Source organism: Felis catus, chromosome C1, assembly GCF_018350175.1.
Source record: "Felis catus isolate Fca126 chromosome C1, F.catus_Fca126_mat1.0, whole genome shotgun sequence".
Classification (NCBI taxonomy): Eukaryota; Metazoa; Chordata; class Mammalia; order Carnivora; family Felidae; genus Felis; species Felis catus.
This window is the reverse complement of record NC_058375.1, coordinates 221141919-221159005: the sequence shown is the minus strand read 5'-3', so window position 1 is coordinate 221159005 and position 17087 is coordinate 221141919. Positions and strand designations below refer to the sequence as shown.

Here is a 17087-nt window from a genome sequence, read left to right as displayed (position 1 = left end):
CCAACATGGGGCTCGAACCCACAAACCACGAGATCCTAACTTAAGCTGAGGTCGGATGCTTAGCTGACTGAGCCACCCAGGCGCCCCCAAATAAATACACTTTAAAAAAATAAGTAAATAAATTGTGGTATGATTATATTCCAGTTGACTGTAGATCACTTCACTAATTTACATTAAAAAAAATAAAATAAAAGACAGCTCTGTAAGTGGCCAGTACCACCTCTCCACAACAGTAACCAGGAGCAGAAAGTACAAGGTAAACCTAGGAAGAAGGTGCTTGCCTGACTCAGAGAGGCTTCCTGGGAGAAGTCAGGGCAGGGGCCCTGCAGGGGTCAGGACAAAGAACAATGTGGGTAGGTGTGGGGTCCTGAGGATGTCCGCAAGGGGCTGGGCCCTGAGGGATCTTGTGGGCCTACCGAGAGGTCTGGATGCAATCTTAGGTCTCCTTCTGCTCTGCAGCTGGGAGAGTCATCCTCCCCAACTGCATCCTACAACGTTACAGTACCTTTCTGTTTCTTAAAAAGGCTATAAACTAAAACACCAGTTTGGCAGGGTAGAAATAATCCCATGACCCTAAAATAAAACTACATATATCCCTAACATCCCTTTCCATCCTGGTCCACGTCTTCACATATTTTTACAACAGTATAATTGCTATGTACCCATGGTTTCACCTTTTTAGTGAAGGCATGTTTTTGAACCGATTTCCATAAATCAAAGGTTCACATTTTATCTGGAGAGAAGGTTCGCATTTTGTCAGGATTCCCGGAGCATGCTCACTAGCTGTGGAGAACTCTACCATCCCGACATGCAGGATTTGTGTATCAGGGTTGGTTTTCAGAACTGGGATTACAAAATGAAAATCTTTAGCACACACCGCTAACTGCTCCCCAAAAAGATCAAACCGATTTATAGAATCACCACCAAAGCAACCAATCCCAGAAACCCACAAGAGTGGGCTTTACCATATTAAGTTCTGTGTAATCCTCACTTCTTTGACTCCCTGTTGCCAAGGTAAAACCTGGAGTAGACAAATCTACTATAGTCCAGTGACCCTGTGGACACCCAGATTTCAGACCACGACGCAAGAGCCCTCAGATCAACACTCAACTTTACAGTGGGGTTTCCCTGAATGCCTACTGCCACTGCTGCGTGTAGGAGGCTGGCCACCCACCGAGTGAAAGGGGCAGCTGGTGAGACGATGAGAAAGTGGGTGAAGGGAAAACAGGAACAAAACGGAACAGGTAAGCAGCAGTCAGTTACTGTCTGACTACAGAGGGGGTGCCAAGGTGACCAGAGGCCAGTGTGTGGACAGAAGGGATTACCCACGTGTCCATCTTTGCTTTGCCAATCGGTTCCTATCTTTCCCCCCAAGGCAGTATAACTCTGCTTAAATACTGCCTACTTCCCGGGGCGCCTGGGTGGCTCAGTGGGATAAGTGCCGACTTCGGCCCCGGTCATGATCTCACGGTTCATGGGTCCGAGCACCGTGTTGAGCTCTGCGCGGACAGCTCAGAGCCTGGAGCCTGCTTGGATTCTGTGTCTCCGTCTCTCTCTCTGCCCCACCTCCACTTGCTCCCTATCTCTCAAAATAATAAATAAAACATTGACAGAAAATTAAAAAAAATACTGCCTACCTCGCTCTACTATCTACTCAGATTATTCTTCCACCTGAAGAATGATGGCTGACGTCACTTAAGCGCTTGCTGTGTGCCAGACATCTCACACATGGCCCATGTATATACAGACACTTCGGTGTCACAACAACCATGTGGGGTAGCTAAGTTTTCACCCCCTTTTATCGATAAGGAGCAAAGACAAATGAATAGATCACATAAACTGCCTCACATAAACTGGGGCATGACTTAGTGCAGAAGGACCCTGGAAACCTAGGAAAGGATGGCCATCATGTAAATGAGCCAGCAAACCTCCCCAGTTGAGGGAACTGCAGCAGCATCTAGTCCAAACGGCTCAGGGCACAACTCGCAGGAGAGAAGCTGCAATAAAGCTCGGAAGACGCATGGCCAGGGTGTGATCCTAAACCGGTCTCTCCACTTCCAGATGGGGCTGTGCGACCTGGCCACGTCTCCTCCGCGGGGTTTGAGAGAACCAAGTACGATGACCAGCCCGGAGCACTTCACGACTCTTCACACCTAATTCTCTTCGCGCACAGGGGCTCGCCCGCATCTCAACGAACAGCAGATGCGGGAAATTAAAATCACATTCGAGCTACGAGTAAAGTTACTCCATGCCTGCCTGCCTGCCTGCCTCAGTGTCTTCTACAGTCTCTCTGGCAGAGAGAAAATCCGAGCTGTCTGCTGGTACGTCGTCTACACACAACCAACACCCGAACCCAATGCCACCAGATGGTTATCAAACGTTTCCACAGGGGTCCGACCAAAACCATCTCATGGAAACAAAACAAAGAAAGAAAGCCACCCTTTAAAGACTTAGCCCTGGGTCTTAAATCTTCCCATCAGCTCTTTATAAGACGTACTGGCGTTATTTCCTTCAGCACATGGTTAAATTTCTGTTCTTCGCAGCCATTCCTGACCAGCACACCAAAGGCCCCTGGAGGCCGTGGACACCAGCACAAGTGGAAAAAGTGCTGGCGCGATACGCTGGGCCGTATCCCGGCCCCAGTTTTCCTTTAGATGTCTTCCCAAGGCCTTGGGGAACGTTTCTAAACATGGACTTAGTGGACTAAAAGCATGAACACCCGACACCTAGTTAACCACCTTTAGGATACCATTTAAAGGCCAAGAAGGGTGTGGTCACAACCAGCATGAGCTTCCACCTGTGGCTCTGCGCGCGCCTCCACGCGAGACGCTCCCTGGGCCACCTCCAGGGCCTCCACGCAAGGCTCTCCCCAGGGTCCCTGGGTCCCCACGCGGGACCTTCCCCGGGTCTTTACGCAAACCCTCTCCGGCTCGCCCCCGGGCCCCCACGCGGGACCTCCGCGGCCCGCCCCCGGGCCTCCCGCGTCCAGGCCGCCAGCGGGCAGGCTCCGCACTCTCGGGGCCTCCTCGCGCGGGGCCCGCCGCCCTGGAAGGCCTCCCGAGCCCGGGCTTGACTCCGCTGGTGGACCGCCGTCCTGAGGCGGCTCCTGAGGCGCCGGGCCGCCGCGGGCCTCAGCGCCAGCTCGGCCTCGGCTCCCTGCCCTCGCCCGCGAAACCGCGGCCCCGCCCGCCCGCGGGCCCTTGTGCTCGCGGCCCTGCGTCCTCACCCGCCGGCCCGGCCCGCGCCGTCGTCCGTAGCGGACTCCAGGTCTCGGCAGCTCCGCCCGCTCGCGACCGCCGCGCCAGACTGCCAGCCAGCCGCCTCCACGGCGCACGCCCCGCCCCGCGCCGCGAGCCCCGCTGGGGCCCGCCCCCGCCTCCGCGGACGCGCCGTCGATTGGGCTGCGGCCCTTTGGGGCGGGGCCTCCACGGCCCGCGGCCTGGAAGTGCGGCACAGAGTTCTGATTGGTGAACGAACGGGGAGGAGGCGGAGCTAAATCGACAGGCGGAGTCGAATGCAAATCAGCGGAGATTCGCCTCGGAGGACGGTGATCGGTCCTGGGGCAGTGGGGGCGGGGGGGTGGGGTGGGGTGGGGGCTCGGCTCGGCAGGCGGGCCTCAGCCTGGGGCGGGGCTCTGAACCCGCGGCTGGGCCCCGGCGGCTCGCCGGGTCGGGGGCGGTTCTGGGCGCGGCTCCTCTCCTCCCGGCTCCAGCCCAGCCCGCCTGCTTGTCCTACCCCCGGATGCATTCCTCCTGGGGCTACCCGGACCATGGCCTAAGGGCACTGACTGCTGCACAGTGATGTGCTGCGGTGGGCAAGGGAAGGCGGCCCACGTCCTCTCAGCCTTGTGGTTCCCCCTTTAGCTTCGCGACTACCACTCGGGAATGGAAATGTGACAGTACGTCTTGGGTCTCCCAGGCCCGCGACCACTAGGTGCACACACCCCTTCTTCTAGGGGTTCAGTGAACTCCTACGCATCCTTCAAGCCCTACCCAACTTGCCCTCAGCACCAGGTCCTGACACCCGCCCTCCTGGGGCAGACCAGGAGTGCCACCGGCTGCTGTCAAGGAGATAAAGGTAGGATCAACTTGGGTTCATTCTCAAGGGGACCCCCCACCCCCACAGTGTTTCACCTCCTGAGCTTAGCCAGACCCCTCAGGTTTCCTAGAGGTTCGAGAAACTGATGCTCCCCACAGGGCAGCCTCAGGGTCTGAGGCTCCGCAGAGACCCAGCTTGGCAGGCCATCCAGACAGTTCTGTAGGGAGCGGCCCCTCCACCTCCTGGCCCCATGTCTCCCACTACTCCCTTGAGGCCTTTCCTCTAACCGGCCCCCAGCACCAAAATTGGGAGTCCAGAGAACTGTCCTCACTGCTCCCAGGGTGGCACATGTCTCAGGACTGGCCGCAGGGCAAGTGGGGGCTGGGAACAGAGAGCCTGGTCCCGGGGATGGGTGACTCCCCGGAGGCTGCAGGGCCTCTACTAGCGCCAAACAGGAGCGTACAGGCTGACCTGAGGGAAGGAAGTGGAGATGGTGTATCTTCTACCCTGGGGTCTGTGCGGGTGGTTCAGGAAGCACTAAAGGTCCTTGGGTGGTCAGTGGTGGAGGCAGCAGAGAGCATCCAGCCACCCAGATTAGGCCTGCAGTTCAGGTTCAAAGTTTCCTCTGTAAGTGGCCGCGTGTTCCTTATCCGTCTCTTCTCAGAGATATTTAGAACAGAAATGATTTCCTAGATCTAGTCCAGGCACCACTGGACTCCTAATAGTGCTGACTTTTATTTTTATTTTTTTTAACATTTATTTTTGAGAGAGACAGAGAGAGAGAGAGAGAGAGAGAGAGAGAGAGAGAGAGAGAGAGAGACAGAGCACGAGTGGGGGAGGGGCAGAAAGAGAGGGAGACACAAGAATCTGAAGCAGGCTCCAGGCCTTGAACTCATGAACTCAGGCCTTGAACTGATGCGGGCCTTGAACTCATGAACCGTGAGATCATGACCTGAACTGAAGTTGGATGTTGAACCGACTGAGCCCCCCAGCCACCCCATAATAGTGCTGATTTTTAGCATACACTCACTATAGGTAGGTGAGCAGGTCACCCATAATTCCTTCCTTCCTAGTCTTTATGGCTCTTTCCCTCAGGCTGGGATCGCCAATACAAAAGGTAGGTACTGATATTACTGGTGCAAATAATTCTTCCTGATTTTGTACACAGATGTTTTGTAGGGCTTTGAACCTTTCCCAGAAGACATTACACCTTCATAAAGAACCAAAAATAACTATTCACTTCATAGCAAACAATAGTGCTTTATTGATAAAAGGTTAGTTTCAATGAATACAAAATTGCTATGTAAAATAAGTTTTCAAAATACACTTCTATAGGTAAAGACTATCTCTTAGTAAAAGCAATTATCTATAGTGAAAGGATTTATTTAGAATTGGGCAGCACAACAAAAGGGGATTTAGAGGGGAGACAATGTAGGTCCACCTGCCCCCGCAGAAGCCTTATGGGATGGCAGCTGGCCCTAGTAGTCTTACTCAAGCAGACACAGGGCTTGCACTGACCACTTGCACATGTGCCCCCAGCTCCACCCTTTAAACAGCTTTTACTAGTGTAGTTCATGCCAAAATAACCCAAACAATTGGCCTTGCACGGATGTGCTCTTTAGAGCACTTCCCCCTGGTAAAAACTCGGTACAACGTGCCTAAACCTAACAGCTTGTGACTACTCACCATTAAGTGACAGTGAAAAGGCAAAGTTGTTGACAACACCCGATTATTTTCCATAATACACCTTTGGAGTGAATATATTTCGACCATGTCACCATATTGTGTCTGGCCAAAACAAAAACTCTTCTCCTACTCAGAGGAAGCGATTTCTGCATCTTAACCCCTGTTGTTACAGCAAAATGAAAACACTGAAGCCGCACCTGCCCCCTCCAGGTCTCCTTCCACCCTCTCTTTCTGGGAACTGCTTTCCCAATGTCAGTATAAATGTTGAAAACAGCATGCCGGGAGCATCGGCGCCCCTCGGAGCACATGACGGGGACACACTAGGAGGGAATGGAAGGGCCAAGGCCGCAGAGCACAGAAAACGGAACTGACTGGTGGCATCTACCAGTCAGATCGTGGTGCACATCTGAAATGTCTTTCAGTCTTACTCGGTACATGGGGAAATTGGTATTACACAGAATGATGGAAATGACAGTGGCTGAAAATGGACAACAGTCTGCACATTAAAAAAAAAAAAATGATCTGCTATTTGGCTTTCAGAAAACCATTAAAAAAACTTCAAGGAAACAAAAGAAAAGCCAAATCAAGAAAACCTGGTAGGCACGGAGGCTTCATGGGGCCATGAGCCTCAGGGCCCATGACAGGTCTGGGGGTTCAGAGGCCTACCCACCAGAGGACCCCGATTTCCACTGCTCAGGCAGATCTTACTTGCAGTTACAGAAAACACATTAAAGTGCAGTACAAAAATATAAAAAAGTTGGTTTCTAAATGTATCAACTTACTAATTTTCCTTAAAAAGTAACTTTTTATGTTAGTTGAGTAAAAATCGTTTATTGGCTATGTGTGCGTTAAGAGTCATCACGGTAATATGAAAACTGGAGTTCATGGACACCTTCTGTCCAGAGCAGAGTATAAACCAGTATCAGTGAAGAACACTACAAAACGTGGCTTGTGGCAGGTTCTCTGCAGAGCAGTTTAAAAAATGTAGCATCAGAATCCAGAGAATTCTTAAAATTTGCTCCTAATGGCCTGTTTTTAAAGGAGCTGAGTATGCACATGTCACATTAGATAATTCTATTGTTTCAAGTGGTGGAAAGGTGAATGTGCAGATGAATGAACAGTATCGAATTACAGCAGCAAAACTGGTTTTAGGTGTTGTAAATGCCCTACTGCAGGCCAGCTCATCTTTCCAGATCACTTGCTGGGTCTACGTTGCCACCGCCCAGGAACACTGCTGGCTCGATCTGAATGTTCTAGAAATGAATCAAGAGTGCTCCTCAACCATTAGTCAGTTAGGCCAGCCAAACCAAAGAAATTCAATGTTAACTACACATTCTAACTGACCCCGGAAATCAGTTCCAACATTAGTGGTTAGTTAAGGTGGAAGAGAGATAAAAATGAAAGGTTCACCCCACAAAATATGAAGTATAACAGAGCAACAAAATTACAAATGTTAAAAGTACTTCATACAAAACATCAAAAGTTAAAAAAAAAATTAAGTTCTCAGGCACAGGTACTGTAAAATGTGGACGGGCACCCCTCCGATAATCCGTCGGAAACACGCAGCTGTATTACTCATGCGGAATGTTTTCTTCATCTTGCAATGTGTTTTCTGGAAAAACAAAACACAACATGTTTAGATGGAAGCAGTGCGATGCTCCTGCTAGGATCATCAACCACATTATTTTCTGTATCACAAAGGGCACAAATTGAGCAGAAGGCTGGCTCACGTGACCAGAGTTAACTAAATCAAAACAGCACTGATGAGGCTCTTGGGAACTTGGGAGTTACCACCAAACTGAAAAGTATACAAAAATATAAAGTGGCTGCATACACCTAAAGTAGAATTTTCCTGATTTCATAATTAAAGTTTTTAAAAGAAAAGCAGGAAAATCAGAGAAAATGAGCAAACATCGGTCACTCCCTCCTGCCTCAAACGAGCCCTCCCCATCAGAAGTCCTGTTTCCTGCTAATTCCCCAGCACTTCCCCATCAGGCACCAAACCTGCTCGCTCACGCACAATCAGCCTCCCGAGCTTGGGCGGTGCTGACATCTCCCCAGTGAGAGGCGCACAGGCAAATCACTGGAAACCCTGGCACGCGATCGGTGTCCACGGCAGTGCAGCGCAGACTCAGCACATGGCCTCGCGACTGCCGGGAGGTGTCGACAACCAACTCTGGGCTGCCGTTCAACCCCAAGTGGGGATATGTGGACACCCGTTCCAGTAACCGGGGACACCAAACAGGTATATCTGTTTGCTTCACAACTGAAACCTTGCCCCACAAGCCGCAAGGGCAGGGCTTTGTTTTGGTGGCCAATGCTCCCAGGGTGAGCCTGCAGGGCCTCCTCTGTCACGCGTGCGACTGCCACGGTGGACTCCTGACAGTGGGTAGACTCCTCCCAGCCCTCCAGGTTCCTCGCTTTCTGTCTCATCAATCCTGCCCTATGTCAGTTAAGCTTCAGCTCACTTATGTCCCCACATCATCTCCCTCTTGTCATCAACACTCTCCTGCCTCTGCAATCAGGCCCCACCTGTAGTGGACTCTGTACTTGCAGCACCCCCAGACCTGTGCCAGCGCTAAGCATCTCTCTTCCATGGAGCCTCTGCCTGAAACCCACATAGCTGCTTCCTCCTCGGGCCTGTATTTGACTTAACCTCTCCCTCCTTCCTCTGGGAGGTGATGACAGCAGTTCCACAGACACCTGTCCACAGAATACAGGGGAACATTTGCCCTTTCCTGGTCCTGGGTCCCTGCTGTCTGCAGATTCCCTTCAAACAGGGAGGCGAGCGCACACCGGGCTAGACATCTACGAGATTCACTGATTACCACGGGGCGGAGCAGGGCTGCGGTGGGATCAGCAGTCTGGATCAAGGAACCCCTGGCCTACCTGGTATAATTCACCTTTTCACGTCACCTTTACCTTTGGTTTGCAAACACTGTTTTAATAACACTTTGAAATTCTCTTTGAAGAGATGTTTTCAACTGCAATAAATTTCCAATTGTATGACTAGTAAAGGTTATTAAAAAAATTTTTTTAACACTTTATTTATTTTTGAGACTGAGTGTGAGTGGGGGGGGGGGTGCAGAGAGAGAGAGAGGGAGACACAGTATGCAAAGCAGCTCCAGGCTCTGAGCTGTCAGTACAGAGCCCGACGTGGAGCTTGGACCCATGAACTGTGAGATCATGACCTGAGCCGAAGCTGGATGCCCAACTGACTAAGCCACCCAGGGCCCCCTAGCAAAGCTTATTTTAAAATATTTAACTTATTTTCGTTAATCACGTTTATCAGCTCAGAAAATATGGAAAATCTTTTCTACATTGGCAGGGGAGAAGGTTCCATCTTTTAGAGGCCACACTGTCTCCTTTAAGGTCGGTAATAAAGTTAAAGACAGAGCTTCAACACGCAAAATGTTAGTAAGACTTAAGGAGGAGGTGCCTGCCATTACATTTAGGTTGAGGTGTCTGGAACCACACGTGTCTTCTAGGCTTCACTGTTACCTTACACGTGGTGCCCGTGGGCCCCACCGTCGCCGTCCCCGCCCTGGAGCTGCATTTGCATCTGCGCCTGCATCCTGGCGATCATCTCCTGCATGCGGCGGAGCTGTGGGCAAGGATGGGCAGACAGGTTATTGCTTCTCCAGGTCCGTTCTCCCTGGACATTCTTTAGAGGTGCTCTTGTGATTCCTAAAACTTCAACCTCCATGCTTTCCCAAAACATTATAGAGAATTTACAAAGAACTCCTACAGATCAGTAAAAGAACCAACAACTCAATAGAAAACCAAGCAAATGATAATATGCAATTCAAGCAAGAAACAGAAACGATCAATAAACACGAGAATTCAGTAAAGGCAACAGGAGATATTCTTTAATCTAGAAGGTGGGAAAGAGGCTGCCACTTCAGGGTGGGGAGTAGGACTGGGCTCTTCTGGAAGGCAGCAAGGCCCTAGCTGTTCCAGTGCTGAGTGGGCCTTCCCTGCCACCCTCATCAAATTTCATCATTACGGTCTCCACTGGTTTAGAAAGGCCTCCAGGCAAGCATTATAAAGTATCTACCTAAATTTTCTCCAGGTAACTTTGTAGTCATGTTTTTAACATTTAAGTATTTTAATCCATACTGAATTATTAGAGCCAAAGAAGTGAGTTTAATTTTGTTTCGAAAAGGCTTGCCTGTTTGAGGATTTCCTGGATATGCTTGAATTCCACAGCCCTAACAGAACCCACCTTTATCACAGACACTTGTTTAAACTTCAGACCTATTTCCAGCTGTGAATGTCATCAGCCCGTCAAGCCTGTGCCCCACTCTGGATTTCCATGAGCAGTGGAGCCAGCCCTCCTGGGTTAGTCTCCCTGACCCTCCTGTGCTCAGTCTTCAGATCAAACATCACAACTATGTCAGCAAGCTTCCCCCAGAAGAATTTCGCAAACCCCACCATTCTGCTGGAATGGAGTTCAGTTTAGAGAGCACTGTGATCTGTGCACTGAGCGTCCTACCTAAAGTGATGTGTCCATTTACACTTTGAAAATTGTTTTCGGTAGAGTTTTCTAGTTTCTTTTCTGTAGGAGTCCTACGTATTTCTTCTTAAGTTTTTGTTAATGGTTGTAAACGGCAGTCTCTTTCATTATATTTTCAACTGGTTATTGTCCAGGTATAGGAAAGCTACTAAATTTTGAATATTACTAAATTATCAAATTTGCTAATAAGCCTTAGTAACTAAAGTCACTAAATTCGCACTATTCCCCAATTTTTCCCACGAAATTGCTACTGGAGATCAGACGGTAACACATGTAAAGCACTAATCTACAACACATACCGATGTACATGTAATAAAATAAATTAGTGACCTATGATGTATCCCTTAAGAGAGTAAGGAAAGAAAACTGTAATGATGTACGGATGCACGCTATAGGCCTTTAGACTTAACAGGAACCCTTTTCTACTTACCTCAGCTTCCTTCTCCAGCAGGATCTGGTCTTTATTCATGTCCTCATTGTCCACTTTTCTAAGAGTTAAACGAAATTACAATAATCACATTGCAACTAATTTAGCTGGTTATTTCTGATGACAAATGTCCAAAGTAAAATTTCACTTTATGTTTCTGAGAAATGTTATCTATCTAAAATTACCCACATGCATTATTTTTCTGATTAACGACATAAACAGATAAGAAGACAATGCTGGAAAAATGCACATCGTGAAATGGTAAATTCAAGAAACTTTCCTAACTCCAAGCGGGGCTGGGACACTCTGGTCTTTACTTACTCAAGGAATATGAGACACTGTCAGGAGAATATTCTTTTTTAAGGTAAGCTCTTTACGAACATAGACCATAACAAGTTCACTTAAAAAAGGGAGGGAGCAGGGCCTGAGCACACACACAGAAGATGCCGGTGAGGGAGGCCCTCTGAGCGATGAGGACATAGCTCTTCGTGAACTCATGCCTGGCTCACTCACAGTGGGATGTTCGTGTGGCTTCTAAAACCCGTCTTAATGTCTGGTCCCCAAACAAATAACATGATAAAGCAGACCTTAACATATACCCTGTATACACACACAAACCCACCAGATGTCAAGAATGTGAGTACTTTAAAATAAACTACAACACGGCAGTCTCCCCCTTATCTGCGGTTTCAGTGGACCGTGGTCGGCTGTCATCCGAAGGCAGGCGACCCTCTCAAGCGTCAGGTCAGCAGCGGCCCAGGGCTCCGACACGCCGTCCAGGTATTCCCCCCACCTCACCTCATCCATCACATGGGCATCCTAGCATCTCACAGCATCACAAGGGGCGTGGTGAGGGCAGGGCAGGAAGCTCGTTCGTGTACTCTGATTGGAGTACGTGGCTGTAACTGTGGCACCGTATTACTGTTGTTGTTACTCCCTCACTGCATCCGATTTATAGATTAAACTTTATCGCAGACACGTACATATAGGAAACAGGTGCATGGGTAGAATATTTGGCACCATCTGCGGCCAGGCATCTGCTGGGGGCAGTGGAACGTGCTCCTGTGGCTCAGGTATGTGGGAGCAACTACTGTACAGAAAACTCTTTTTGTAAGTGATGAAGGTCACTACCTTGATAGCTAAACTGGGCAGAGATGTGATGTGACCAGACACAAATCAGGTCACAACACACAGATCTTGAGTAAAAACCCACTACGATGGTGAAACAGGAAAGGTGAGGGCAGCCGCCTGTGTCACTGAGGAGCCGGGCTGCTGCTCACCCCACCTGGGGAGCTGAGCTTCGTAACATCACGTGAAGTCTGTCCTCACTGACAGAGTGATGTTCTTGAGACCAGTCGCTGGCCTTTCCACCTAAAGCTGTTCTTTGCATGCAGATGATTAAAGCTACCTTGGACAGATTAAACAAAGCACGACACAGTGACATGAGCAACAGGTACCTGGAAAGAGCTTCTGAGTAGGAAACCAAATCATGTTGCTTAGAGTCAGGAAGACAGAGTAGGACAGGTGGAAGGGGGGCCAGTGGGACTCTGTGATGCAGTGTGGGCAGAAGGACAGTATAAATTGGGGGTAACAACCTGCCACCTCTTTTGAGCCTCTCGGAACGGAAGTTTTCATAATGCAGGTCCTGGGTCACCTCCTGGAGATCCTGCATGTGGGTGCTGGAGGAGAAAAGGGCACAGCAAGGCTGGCTGAGTGCGGAGCCATCTGCACGGAAAAACTAAAACCCCACTTGCTACTTCTAAATCGTACATGAAGTTGCTGGAGCTTTGGATACAGGAAGGAAGCTACAGAGGCCTCTCTCTCCTCCCTACCACGAGCAAGGGCGCACAAGCACACAGCACAGGGTCAGGTACAGAGGCCCTTCCGTGGGATGCCTCCCCCAGGCACTGCCCACCTCTGCATGAGACTGTCACCGGTGTACAGAGGCAGAGATTTTAGCAGACCCTTTTAGGTAAACAATGTCTGAAACACAACGTACTTTTTGTTTTCTCTCTTTCGACTATTCCTGACTTCTCAAGCTTAAAGAGTTGGTCAGTGTGAGCTATCAGCAAGACCGTAAAACAAAGCATTAATATTTTGGAAAAACTAGAGATAGCACTTTGCATCTTCTAATCATCTCAGAAAACACTCATCATTTTTTTGGCTCGGCTCTTTCAAATACATAAACTGCCAGGAACGAGTAACAATGAGGCATTCTTGTCTGCTGCTTAGAGTCTAGAGAAGGGGACCAGTGACAGCAGAGGGTGGCGGGCTCTCCGTCACTCTAAGAAGCACGCAGGAAGCTGCCAGCAAACAGCAGCATGACCACAAGGACCCATCCTGAGTGACCTAAATGATGCCTGAGAAAGCTTGTGGCGTCGTTCTAATTCTAGTTTTGGTGCTTTTTCTGTTTATTAAAAATTGCTCAACCAAGACACACGTCGATGAGCATGTACATCAATTTTTAGTTACTCAAAATGTACCTCATCTGTTCTTTGAATTCTTCTAATTAAAGAGATTCTAGATTTTAGGAACACTCTTCCTTTCAGCCTGATTCAAGAGCAATAGCATGTGCATGTATGTCACTAAATGCGAACTCTACTTCTTAGAGGGAAAACGTGTGCTGCTGTAGCCAGGCCTGTGGGAGGTGCTGAGAGCGCACTGAGGACCCTCCCGGTGGCCCCAGGGCGGGAAGGGAGGCTGCCTGCCATCCTGCAGCGCCTGAGCCTTTGTGCCCAGAGCAGGTGTTCGGGCGTGGCCAGGCCGCAGTTTAGGACCAGTCTGCTTTCAGCGTCAAGAGAGCTGGCTGATGAGAAAGGAGAGGGTGCTAAGCCACAGGCCTCGAGTGGGAGAGGTTGGTTCTGTAGAACCACAGAGAGCTCCCGGTGAGGGCCTTCCATAACAGGTGCAGCGGCCCCACCACCTAATACCTGTGGCGCCGGCAGCTGTCTGCGAGGCCACACGCACACCCTGTGGTCAAAAAGCTCTGCTTCCTGCTATAGGCACTGCCAACGGGAACGCACGGGTGTCTTACATGAGCATCGTCCGCAGCTTCAGAAAGTCATTGTGCTCCGGGTTCTCCACCTCCACAACGCCCCACGGGTAGAGACGGCCTCTGACCTTCTTGCCCTTGGCTTCAATCAACTGATTGGACCCGACCACGGAGAATGGGATACTGGCCTAGAGAGAGACATATGAGGTAGACCGGGGCCCCACCGGGAAGCCCAATTCTCGCCGTGAGCACACGAACACGGGCACAGACGGAGCACGCTGTGGCTTACTGCAAGATCTCCTCGGAGAGCTAACGGTGTAGGACATCTTACTCAGAAGGACAGGTGTTTTCCACACGGGACAAATTAGATGGAAACATATTAAACCCGCAATAAGATTTCTAAACCTCAGGTGGCAGCTGTATCAAAATATATTTAAAGCAAAACACTATGAATCTCTCAAAGGTCAGCCATCCTGGATGTGGCCCTTTGCCAACTCCTTCCAGGGTGCTCATGACAGAGCAGGAGTGACTCGTGTTGGGCACCCGGAGAGGTGTTCTTACCTTGAGAAGTCTAGTCTGCTCTTTAAAATCCTCATCTTCATCAGATTCTGCATCGGGTAAGTGATAGATTTTGATATTATGTTCCTCAATTTCATCCAGAATCTGGAAAAATGACAAAGACAGGAGCAATTTTACCAAACAACTCACATTAAAGACAGGGGTGCCTGGGGCACCTGGGGGGCTTAGTTGGTTAAGTGTGGATTTCAGCTCAGGTTATGATCCTGGTTCGTGGGACTGAGCCCCATATTGGGCTCTGTGCTGACAGCACGGAACCCACTTGAGAATCTCTCTCCCACTCTTGCCCTTCCCCTGCTCATGTTCTCTCCTCTCTCTCAAAAAAACCAACCAACCAAACCAGATAAACCCCCCAAACCCCCCAATAAACAGAACTATCCAAATGCCAACACAGAATCAAGCTGATCACTGACTGACAAGCGATTTCCTGTTAAGAAAGGCCTTGTGCTTGCATGTTGAGGGGACCCCCTCTGCCCAGGGATGACAATAACAGCGTGCCGCTGCTCTCAGGGCACAGAGCAGCAGGCAGACAATCACTCCAGCACGGCAGCTAACAGGAAACACACTACAACCAGCTTCAGGAATGACACGTACCCAGGGAGTGGCACACCCAGACGCCGCAGGCCCCAGAAGAGCCACAAGCATTGCCCGAGGAGTCGGCAGGTGTGAGGGCTGGAGGGAGGGAGGGGCCTCTAGGGACCACGAAACCCAGGGTGGCCAGGAAGTCAGCTTCCAGGTTGGGGAAGACAGAAGAATAACTGGAGTTACCAAGTGGAGAGTTCCCCGGAAGCCAAGCTGGGTTCCGGGTTTTCTTCAAGAGGCAAAAAGTGGCAGCCATAGAACCACACACTCCAACCAATTGAGCAAGCGGGAGAGTGGCCCAGAGGGCACGAAAACCTGGGCTGGAGATGAAGGAAGCAGCTGCGCACCCGCTGGCCAGCTCGCGCCCAGCCCCCAAGCGCCTTCTGCGCAGGGAGCGCCGGCAGATACGGGCAGGCTGGAGCTTCGCCTCCGCCGAGTGGGCAGAAATATCCCTGCTTTGAACCCTGCTGTGGCATTGGTGGTTCTTAACGGGAACTCTGGGGCCTTTACGATTAAAGGATCAAAGATCGTGGGACTTAACGCGTTGTCTGCACTAATTCAGGCCTCGCAAAGAGGTCTTTCTCCCTACTCCCAACATCCTTCCCCTTCCAACTGGACCATCTGTGCTTTCAGAGCCCTCCCTCCTAGAGGAAGCAGAGGAACCATCTCACTGGTGGGAGAAGCCCAGCAGTGAGCAAGAACCTCCTCCATCTGTTCCTCTTTCCTGCCCATCATCCATCCCTGCTGCCCCATCAGGACAAGGCTTACGAGACAAGGACGAGAACCGAGTTGACAAAATGCAGTCAATGGGCGATTTCCAACCGGAAAAGAGGAAGAAAGTGATGAATCAAAGGCAGTCACACATTTCCCTGTCTGGGCAGCCACACCAAAGATGGGGGTGCAGGTGGAGCCAGGGAAGCTGGGTAACCAGCTCAGGACCGGGATGGCGGGGGGGTGGCGCGGCTATCTCCCGTTTACACACATAGTTCGTGTGAAAAAGATTCTCTGAAAGGAAAAGCAGAAGCCACAGGAGATGACACGATCTAAACGATACTAAGCAATGCTGACATTCGTGGCTTGGAAGATAGGTGGTAAAGCAGGCAGAAAGACCCAGTCTCCCGAGAGCGCGGCCAACCCACTGGGGAGGCCCAAGGCTGGTGGAGGGTCTGCAGCCAGACCCTAGACAGGAGACCTGCTGCTGGATGAAGTGGAGCCAGTTAGAGAAGAAGGAAGGGTAGGACTAAAGCAGATCTGCCAGAGGCTCTTTTAGATGAGGGAGCGGGAGTACAGCAGGAGGCACAGGGAAGAAACCAGATAAAGAGACGGGATTACGAAGGCCCAAGATGAAAGAGAAAAGAGCAAAAAAGGATTTCAATTCATTTCAGACTTGGAAATCAAGCCCTAAGAGTTCTGGGCCCAGGATTAGAGATGGGTGTACAAAACATTCTAACCCTGACCCTGGTTCCCCCACCTCTCTGAAATCCAATGTAACACGCCTATTATAAAAGGTGGCATTTCCTTAAGTGGGCATTACTAAAACACATACTGTCAAGCAAAAGCATGCCTAAGCTTTCAGGGGCTCTTCCAAAGGCCTGGATATTTCCTAAAAGGCTGGCAGGCACTGAGACAATGAAGGAAAAGGCTGACACAGTCCATACAATTGAAGAATTCTGCCATGACAGAAGACATCAAGAAAAATGTGAAAACACAAAAATCAGACTAGGTCCAAAAACACAAGAATATCCGTTAATTAATAAAAAGGCAATAAAAACGCAACACGGGCTCTAAAAACCTCAGAGAGCACACTAACAGGCATCAGGCACCAGGATACATACTCACTCGCATCAGCAACCAGACACTTGTGGAAAACACTCGCGGAAACTAGACACCGCTTCCCATTTCTCAGATGGGAGACACTTTAGAAAACCTGGTGCCGGATCTAGGACAGTTCTAGCAGGGGTGGAGCATGCGCACATGCTGCTTTGAGAATGTGAGTCGTTACACATTTGTTTTGAAGGAAATTCAGCTATCTTTTGTAACTTTAAAAGCCAATCGATTTCCTTTCCAAGAATGTATCTGACTTCTACAATTGTCAGAAGACAGACAGGTGCCTACAATGTGCCAGGTACTGTTCTAAACTTTTGGAACACACAAGTGAGCTAAGCAAAGATCCCTGACGCCAGGAATAGAGGAGTGAAGAGAGAGTTTGTGCCGGGAATGCTCCTGAGTGTGTGTGTGTGTGTGTGTGTGTGTGTGTGTGTGTGTTGCTC

The 17087-nt window shown here is 49.9% G+C and overlaps 2 protein-coding genes across 8 annotated transcripts in view; both read right to left on the bottom strand.

Annotated features, from left to right (window-relative positions):
• The window catches only part of FARP2 (FERM, ARH/RhoGEF and pleckstrin domain protein 2), a 105709-nt gene extending 102359 nt beyond the window's left edge, over positions 1-3350 (bottom strand). Inside the window, exon 1 of the mRNA XM_023260008.2 lies at positions 3227-3350. The gene's annotated coding sequence lies outside the window, so the exon portion shown is untranslated. The remainder of the gene's footprint in view (positions 1-3226) is intronic.
• Positions 3351-5278: 1928 nt separating this feature from the next.
• SEPTIN2 (septin 2) overlaps positions 5279-17087 on the bottom strand; it is a 35371-nt gene continuing 23562 nt past the window's right edge. For all 7 annotated transcript variants that reach the window (XM_019838995.2, XM_045034739.1, XM_045034740.1 and 4 more), the window contains 6 exons: positions 14221-14322; positions 13702-13847; positions 12263-12346; positions 10671-10728; positions 9226-9328; positions 5279-7336 (listed from right to left, as the gene is read on the bottom strand). In XM_019838995.2, the coding sequence (XP_019694554.1) occupies positions 9227-9328; positions 10671-10728; positions 12263-12346; positions 13702-13847; positions 14221-14322 (492 nt within the window). In that variant the 3' untranslated portion in view covers positions 5279-7336; position 9226. The remainder of the gene's footprint in view (positions 7337-9225; positions 9329-10670; positions 10729-12262; positions 12347-13701; positions 13848-14220; positions 14323-17087) is intronic.